Source organism: Lactuca saligna, chromosome 5 (assembly GCF_052625555.1).
Source record: "Lactuca saligna cultivar CGN05327 chromosome 5, ASM5262555v1, whole genome shotgun sequence".
Classification (NCBI taxonomy): Eukaryota; Viridiplantae; Streptophyta; class Magnoliopsida; order Asterales; family Asteraceae; genus Lactuca; species Lactuca saligna.
Window position 1 is genome coordinate 35988097 of NC_136421.1, and position 9343 is coordinate 35997439.

Sequence of the window (9343 nt, forward strand, 5' to 3'; positions counted from 1 at the left end):
TTGATGAAATATTGAAATTAGTTGTTCTTTTGCTTGTAGTTATAGACAAATTCTTTATTAGATTCGTCATGATAATACCTTGTTCTAGTTAGTTTTATGCATTTAAAAACCAAACTTTTTTAAGCTATGATGCATATTACGTTTAAGATCGACTCACATATTTTCTATGGTTAGTATTAGTTGAGGGATGAACTGTAGAATGAAACTATGCAGCTTTGAGTACATAATTTTGAATTAATAGCATGTAAAGTTAACATGATGCTTATTGAATTAATAGAATGTAAAGTTAACATGTCAGGAAGAAATCATTGCTATCTACGATTTCGTCACTGCAAAATGACAAAAAGCCCATCTACAATTTTGATAGCTATATATGTAATTTTTTTTTGGATATTCTTTTTAAAAAAAATATAAAAATAGGTGAAATTTTGTCGTTTCTATTTTCCTTATTAAAATTCAGAATCTATGCTTGCATTTTAAAATTTTTAATTAATAATTAAATACGTATCTTATACTGTCTCGTTACTTCAGCTGACCATCCAATGAATTGGCTCCGGGATGTTTCTCTCGCCGGAATCTCTACTGCAACTCCTTCAACGTTTCATCAAAAACTCCATCCAAATCAAGCAAATCCATTCCCTCCTCATCATCAGCGGTAATCTCCTCCCTAACCCTAACCCTAACCCCAACTCATCTACCTTCAAATGGATACCCACCTTACTCTACAACACTCTCATCAGAGCTTACCTCAATATCCATCTCCCTCACACTACCTTACTCCTTTTCACCCACATGCTTTCCCATAACATCCCACCAAACCCCCATACTTTCCCTTCACTAACCAAAGCCACCGTTGCTGCTTATACAACCCCTTCCCTCATCGCTAAACCCCTTTACACTCAAGCCCTCAAGCGCGGAGTATTATCAGATCCCTTTGTACAAACATCATTCATTCATTTGTATGCTAAAAGCAACTGTCTTTCCTATGCACAAAAGGTGTTCGATGAAATGCCTGAACCATGCCTTGTTTCCTGTAACGCTATGCTTGATGGGTTTTGCAAGAATGGGAATATGGGTTCTGCTGTTTCCTTCTTCGAATCAATGCCTGTGAGGGATGTTTATTCATGGACTACCATCATCAACGGGTACAGCAAGAGAGGGTGTTACGACACTGCAATTCGGTTTTTTCAAAGGTGTTTAAGAGATTGTTCTGTGAAAGCTAATGAAGCTACATTCGTTAGTGTACTTTCTGCTTGTGCTCATTCTGTTACATTTGGGAAGCAGATACATGGGTATATTATCAAGAACGAGAATCAAATAACTCCCTTTATCGGGACATCACTGATATATTTATATGGGAAAACGGGTCATTTAGATTACGCCACAAAAGTGTTTGAAAGTATGTTGAAAAAGGAAACATGCACATGGAATGCAATGATTTGTGCTCTATCTTCACATGGAAAAGACAAAAAGGTTTTAGAAATGTTTGATAAGATGAAGATTGAAGGGTATCATCCAAATGAAGTTACTTTTGTTGGGATTCTTGCTGCTTCTTCAAATTGCAACCTTATAAATTTAGGTTTAGAATTATTCTACTCAATGTTGCCTCAATTTGGTGTTGTTCCAAAAATGGAACATTATGGATGTGTGGTTGATTTATTGGGTAGATCAGGGTTTTTAGCAGAAGCAAAAGATTTCATAAGTAGGATGCCATTTGAGGCTGATGCCTCTGTTTTAGGTGCTCTTTTGGGAGCTTGTAAACTTCATGGGGATATTGATTTAGGAAATGAGGTGGCTAAAAGGCTTCTTGAGGTAGACCCTCAACAATGTGGTCAATATATAGTTTTATCGAGTCTTTATGCTGATGTTGAGAATTGGGGTCATGCTGCCTTTTTGAGGAATGTTATGGTTGGAGTAGGTGTTCATAAGCCTCCGGGTTATAGTGTGGTTAACTCAATGTAAAGAATTAGTTTGTGCACATTAACGAATGTTAGGGTTGCATGTATTAGATTTTTAGTATTAACAAAATAGTTTCTTTAAAAGAGTTGACTTCGAATATATTATGAGTCATGGGAAAATGTAGTGTAAATTTGAAGCTTGGTACATGGATTTTCATTTACCATAGGCATACGAAAAGTCTACTTGAAGGCATGAAAGAGAAGAGAAATGGGTTGTAATTGACTGCTTCTTTTTTCTTTTTATTTTATTCCAAAATAAAATAACAGTAATATTTAGTTGCTACTTGCTACCGCTCCTTACAAAATTACAACATAGTATATAGATGCTATCATTATCTTATCCTATATGGCTTTAAAAAAAATCCTATGTACATCCTTAACAAAATGCCATGTCATTTAGTGTAGTTAAATACTACGGAAACTAGAGTGTTTTGTTACATAAATTGAGCAAGAATTTAATATTAGTTTTTGAAATAAATAGTTGATACGCATTGAACAAGGCGACAAGAACTCAAGAAGTAGTAGTTTGTGACCAATGGAAATAGGAATAAAGTCCATCTTAGGGGTGTTTGGGATTATTTTTGATGTTAAAAATTCTTTTTGTAAAATGATTTTTTGGTTAGTGACTTTTTTCAAAATATAGTCATTTGAAAATGTGTTTGTATTAAAAGTCATCTTTTCATATTAAAAAACCCTAAAAGTCAGAATTTTATAACTTTTGAAACACTAACATTTCTTCTTGCACACAAAAAAAAAAAGTTATTTTAAAAGATTTAGAGCATTGCCCAATCATCTTTTAACTATTTTTTTAATTTTTTGGAAAAATTAAAAAACGTTTCAAAAACCCCCTTATAATCGTCTAGTTTCCCCCCATTATTTATTAAAGAAGTAGTAAGCATGTGCACTCTTCTCTTTTGACCAATGGAAAACCACAACGATGAATCGATCAATTTCGGGAGATCACTGATAGTACCAAGTGTTCAAGAACTTGCTAAGAAATCCATCACCAAGATCCCACCTCGGTATGTGCGCCAAGATCATAATCAGAAACCCTTAATCACTTCATCCGACGACACCTCCAATCTCTCTGTACCTGTCATTGATCTTCACACCTTATTTGCAACCGATTCCGGATCTTCGACGTATTCTTCTGAGCTCAGTAAGCTTCATACAGCTGCTAAAGAATGGGGTTTCTTCCAGGTCAGTGTTCTTAAAGTCTATTTGATTCGATTTAATCCTTGTAAATTAGAAATTGTATATGTTGTTGGATTGCAAATCACGATGAAATCCAAATCAAGTACTAACATATGCTAAGAATCAAAGTTTTGTTTCCATTATATCGTATTCAGCTCATATAGTCGATAAAAACAGGTTATAAACCATGGAGTAAGTGAGCCCTTATTAGAGGATTTTAAAAGGGAAGTCTTGAACTTCTTCAAGCTTCCAATGGAGGAAAAACAGAAGCTCTGGCAGGAAGAAGACAATCATGAAGGTTTTGGTCAGCTTTTCGTTGTATCAGAGGAGCAGAAGCTTGATTGGTGTGACATGTTTTACATAACTACCCTTCCACACAATCTTAGACAATTTCAACTATTTCAAAAGTTACCTCCGGTTCTAAGGTTCTTTCTTCCTTCTACAAATGAAAAGTCTATAACTTTGAATGTTCTGTTATTGATTGTTGTAACTTAAATAAATGAAAGGTTTTCTCCATTAAGTCCTCACTTTTTACAAAATTGCTATATTGTCGTTTTCTTATATATCTTTTAATCATAATCATCGATCCAGACAATATATAATGTGAAGAAAAAAAGAAACACGATCCTAATTGTTTTAACAACTTTGAAGAAATTTGTAGAGATAAGTTGGAAGCTTACTCTATGGAAATAAAAAAGCTAGCAATGGCTATCTTAGGTCAAATGGCTAAAGCTCTAGGGATTGATGGAGAGGAAATGAGTGAATTGTTTGATGATGGGGTTCAGTCGATGAGAATGAATTACTATCCTCCATGTCCGGAACCGGAATCGGCTTTGGGATTCACTCCTCATTCCGATGCCGATGCTTTAACAATTCACTATCAATTAACCGAAACAGAGGGACTTCAAGTTCGAAAAGATGGAAAATGGGTATCTGTTAAACCTCTTCCAAATGCTTTGGTAGTCAACATTGGAGACATAATGGAGGTAACAACATAATTCCATTATTGTTTTTATTGCTTGTGTATCTGAAACTTGGGAAAAAAAAAACAAACAAACAAACGTGTAACCAAAACCCAAAAAACCTCAAATTTGATATTTTGTTTGTAGATCATAACTAATGGCGTGTATAAGAGCATCGAGCATCGAGCAATAGTGCATTCAAACATCGAGAGATTATCGGTTGCCACATTTTATAGCTCGAGTATGGGTACTGAATTGGGGCCCGCAAGAAGTCTTGTTGCACAACATAATATAGCAAACTTCCGCCGAGTCCCTCTTGAGGAATATTTCAAGGGATTTTTTGCTCGAAAGCTAGATGGAAAGTCATTCTTGGATTATATGAAAGTTGAAGAATTGAAGAAAAATGTTACATAGTTGAATTGTAGGTTTTGTTGTGTTTTCTGGTTTTATTTCTTTTTGAAGTATGAAGCTCCATTAAATGAAGCAAAAGGATATGGTTATCATGAATGAAGATTTTAACTTTGCTGATAGTGAACACATACAAAAGATGTTTATTTATACAAAAAAACTCGGTTAACATACCCGACATACAAAAGTTGAGAATGAGGCTAAACTAAAACTACCAACTTTTCTAACAATACTTTAGAACGATTTCGAATTTCACGAAACAAAAGAAACCATCGATATAGTTCAAACTATATAACCTTTTTCATTCAAGTACTCTTAAAGTTTCATAAACTCCAAGTTTGATTTACCATCAAGCTTTCGAGCAAAAAAATCCTTGTAATATTCCTCAAAAGTGACACGTCGAAAGTTTGCTACATTATGTTGTGCAACAAGGCTTCTTGCGGGGCCTACTTCTACACCCATATTGGAGCTGTAGAATGTTGCCACTGATAACCTCTCCTCGTTTGACTGCACTGTTGCACAATGCTCTATGCTCTTGTATACACCATTACTTACAACCTGTAAACACGTACAAAGTTAGGTTGAGCACAATTCGATTAGGTTCATTTTTTTTCCTAGAACCGAAATCGAACAAAAAAAAATCCTAAAAAGAGAAGTTGTTGGGGTCTTTTGGATTTGGTTTTTTCTTTTTCTTTTTCTTTTTCAGTTTCTAGTTATATAAGCAATTAAAACGGAAATACATGGGGTTGTTGATGAATTCAAATCCGAAAGAGAATGAAGAAGATATTTGTTGAAGTTTGCAATATATAACTGCAAATATATTCTAGAATCTAAATCAAACAACACAACTCATTGCAAATTTGCAATGCAATGGAAACTAGATAGACTGTAAATAAGTAAAATGATATCATAAACACATTCTATTTTTTGTATGAAAACGGATTGAAAATATCAAATCGATTATCCTTTTGTCATCTTGCTGAAATCATGAATTATGTTGTTACCTCCATTATGTCCCCAATGTTGACTACCAAAGCATTTGGCAAAGGTTTAACGGATACCCATTTTCCATTTTTTCGAACTTGGAGGCCAGTGGTTTTGGTTAGTTGATAGAGGATTGTTAATCCAGTTGCATCAGAATGAGGGGAGAATCCCATAGCCAATTCTGGTTCAGGACATTGGGGATAATAATTCATCTGTAGGAACTGGGCCCCATCATCAAATAACTCCCTCATTTCCTCCTTGCTCATCCCTAGAGCCTTACCCATTTCACCCAAGATGCCTACTGCTAGCTTTTTTATTTCCCTAGAGTACGTGTCCACCTTCTCACTGGATAAATAATGTTTCAAAAATATTTGAGAAAATGGATAGGAAACGAATAAAAATTGAATCATTTGTTAACATATGATATGAAAGAAAGCTCATTCTTTCTGGATTAACTCAAATAGGAAACACCCATATATAACTTAACTTATCGGATTAAGGCATGCACTTATTAAGTCAATCAAGTCAAAGAATACGAAATAATGAATTATATGAGTAACTTGAAGACAAATTAGGTAATTGTTTTTTTTTTTTTACCTGACGTGCATCATACGTACAACTTGCACGATGTCCGCTAAAGTTTTTTTTATATCGTTTTATGCATTTTTATACTACTAATATTTATTATTTGTTATCGATAGTAATTAAACCCACTATCTTATCATCTACATTTTTTATGTATATAATATTCCTATATATTAAAAAGTGGTAGAGATAACAAAGCGATACGTAATCTAGTACAGATAACAAAGAAATACGATAAGTATGCTGGATAACGGGTGAAATATATATATATATATATATATATATATATATATATATATATATATATATATATATATATATATATATATATATATATATATATATATATATATTGTCATAGATTCTAAACCTTAGATAACTTTAAAAAGTAAAAATAAAAAGAGAATAAACAAGTATAATAAATATTTAATCAAATTTCAATGTTAATTTATAGCAATGCAACCAAATTTAACTAATTTTAATTTATAAATTCAAAACATGAAAAATACCTCCAATATTCAGTTTTCCATTCAAAACCTATAACTTCTGAACATTAGTCACAACAAAAAAGGATAAACGGTAAACCGGTAAAGGATAAAAGCCGTAAAGTGGTAAATTCAATTTTTTATAATTTTTTCAAAAAACAAATCAAGGAAGGGTATCTCCTATCAAAATAGGGATTTTGACAGAGGTGTTTGGGAATATTTTTTAAATGACCTTTATCTTTTAACTTTTCTAAAAAATTATAAAAATGTTTGGAAGATGTAAAAATTCTTTTCAAAATAACTTTTTATAAAGAAGAAAAAAGTGGATTTTTAAAAGTCAAGAAAAAGTGTAACTTTTTGTAACTTTTGGACTTTTAAAGCTAAATCACGTTCAAAAATTAAAAAATACTACCCAAACACTTTTTAAAACAAACTTTTAGCTTTTGTTTCCTAAAAAAAAACTTTTACAAAAAGAACTTTTGAATTTAAAAAGTAACCACAAACACCCCATAATAATTAGAATTAGACAAAAACTCAACAGCCTATTTCATTACAACTTCAAATAACAAACACGTCCAACATTATCTACTACACCCCATTTTATTATTGCTAACATAATCACTTTTAAAACGCATATATATATATATATATATATATATATATATATATATATATATATATATATATATATATATATATATATATATATATATATATATATATATATATATATATCCAGTAATTAACAGACATGCATGCAAAATTAAAAATTTAATTAAACTAGTTTCATTTGGAGTAGGAAAAAAAGAACCTGAGGATGGGAGGTAACTTCTGAAATAGTTTGGAATTTCTGATATTATATGGAAGGGTATTTACGTAAAACTTGTCACACCAATCAAGCTTCTGATCCTCGGATGCAACAAACAGTTGACCGAAACCCTCTTGGCAGTCTTCTTTCTGCCAAAGCTTTTCTTTCTCCTCCATTGGAAGCTTGAACAACTTCAAAACTTCACTCTTAAAATCCTCTAATAAAGACTCACTTATTCCATGGTTTATAACCTGTTAATTCATTTAGCATATTAACATCATGATTTCGAAACGTAATTAACCATGGAATTGAAACAACTTGTAATTATAAGAACGACTAAATAATTAATTAGTGAATGCTGACCTGGAAGAAACCCCATTCTTTAGAAGCTGAATGAAGCTTATTGAGCTCAGAGGAACAAGTGGAAGATTCAGAATCTGTTGAAAATAAGGTGTGAAGATCAATCACAGGTATAGATAGAGTGGAGGTGTCATCGGATGATTTGAATAAGGGTTTCTGATGATCTTGGCGTACATAACGCGGTGGAATCTTTGTGATGGATTTCTTAGCAAGTTCTTGGACACATGGTACTATCAGTGATCTCCCAAAATTGATCCCTACATCTTTGTGGTTTTCCATGGATATTCAGTCTTGAAGAATACTATATATGTCTCAGTAATGAATTAAAGGAATGTAAGATAGTGTATGCGTGTATAATAGTACTTATAACATGACAGTGTTAATTGCTGTGTTGCTTGTCAATTCGTTATATTTTAAACAACTCTGAAAATTTGAACTTTTTTATGGTGTCGTTCTCAAAATATTTTCTTAATATTTGTAAAATTTGTAATATATACAGAAAAAGAAGATGAATACCATCGGTATAGGAAACTTAGATATTTTCTATTCATCCTTTATGAAACTTAAAGTTGCAATGAAATAACCACAGAATAATGAACACTTAAAATCTCCCAGAAAAAAGTGAATTAAGGACCGAGAAACTATTTTTGTACGTCTCTGAATTGGGTATTTCTAGATGGTGTGATTTCTTGGCTTGAACATGCTTCCAATACTTACTTAGAGGGTGTTTGGGTAAATTAACTTATAGCTTATTAGCTTATTGTGGTGTGAAAAAACAGCTTTTGCAAAAATGTTTGGATTAGAAATAAGCCATAAGCTATAAACATGCAAGGGGAGGAAAGCTTTTTAAAATTAGCTTATTTAGCTATCCCCACCACAATAAACTGCTTTTTAAAATTTTTTATTTAAACACTTAAACTTATAGTGGTTTGAATAAGCAATAAGATATAAGTTTTTTTTTTTTTTTTTTTCTATCCAAACACCCTCTTATTGGTGTCGGTATCCTAACACAAAATCAACCTAACAATAGTCAAATATAATGTAAATAAAGGAAGAAGCTTGACACACAAAAAATAATGTTTTTTTTAAAAAAAAAAATGTCTATAGTGGTCAAATCAGAAAAAAATGGTAAAGTTTAATGGTTTTAATGAAAAAAATATAACAATAATTGTTGAACTTATTTGTTTTATGAATTTGCAAAGACCAACTACCTATTAAGGTAAGTTCAGCCACTTGAGCCTTGTACGTGATTTGTTTTTGATGATTTGGAACCAATACCCCTAGCATATTTACTAACTGTAGTAGCCATAATGATCCAATCCAAACTAGAAAATAAAATTTAAATTAATATGATAACAATGCACTCTACCTACGGGTTGTGTGCATGACTAGCTGAAATAATATACAATTTAAAACCGGACGAATGAACAAGTAGATGAGACAAGTGAATCAACCATATTATATTTAAGTGACTTGATAAAGTAACTCCATAAAAGCCGGCCATGGCAATTAAGTTCCAGCCAAGGGAGTTATATACTTGTATATGATTGGCAAAACAAACAGATAACAATAATATCAAAATTAAAATTAATTGTATGT

General features: G+C 32.1%; 3 protein-coding genes across 3 annotated transcripts; 2 read left to right on the plus strand and 1 right to left on the minus strand.

Moving 5' to 3' along the window:
* The first annotated feature begins 504 nt into the window (after positions 1-504).
* Positions 505-2042, plus strand: LOC145049007 (putative pentatricopeptide repeat-containing protein At1g10330). The gene has a single exon (XM_078997690.1). The coding sequence runs from the start codon at positions 559-561 to the stop codon at positions 1960-1962; it is 1404 nt and encodes a 467-aa protein (XP_078853816.1). The 5' UTR covers positions 505-558; the 3' UTR covers positions 1963-2042.
* Positions 2043-2826: 784 nt separating this feature from the next.
* On the plus strand, positions 2827-4644 carry LOC145049008 (protein SRG1-like). Its single transcript, XM_078997691.1, has 4 exons — positions 2827-3158; positions 3330-3577; positions 3814-4138; positions 4262-4644. The coding sequence occupies exons 1-4, from the start codon at positions 2880-2882 to the stop codon at positions 4526-4528; spliced, it is 1119 nt and encodes a 372-aa protein (XP_078853817.1). The 5' UTR covers positions 2827-2879; the 3' UTR covers positions 4529-4644.
* LOC144996880 (protein SRG1-like) lies at positions 4642-8058 on the minus strand. The gene is made up of 4 exons (XM_078956641.1): positions 7748-8058; positions 7388-7635; positions 5527-5851; positions 4642-5080 (listed from the first exon to the last, which is right to left on the minus strand). Exons 1-4 carry the CDS (start codon positions 8021-8023, stop codon positions 4838-4840), a joined length of 1092 nt encoding a protein of 363 aa, XP_078812767.1. The 5' UTR covers positions 8024-8058; the 3' UTR covers positions 4642-4837.
* Positions 8059-9343: the final 1285 nt, after the last annotated feature.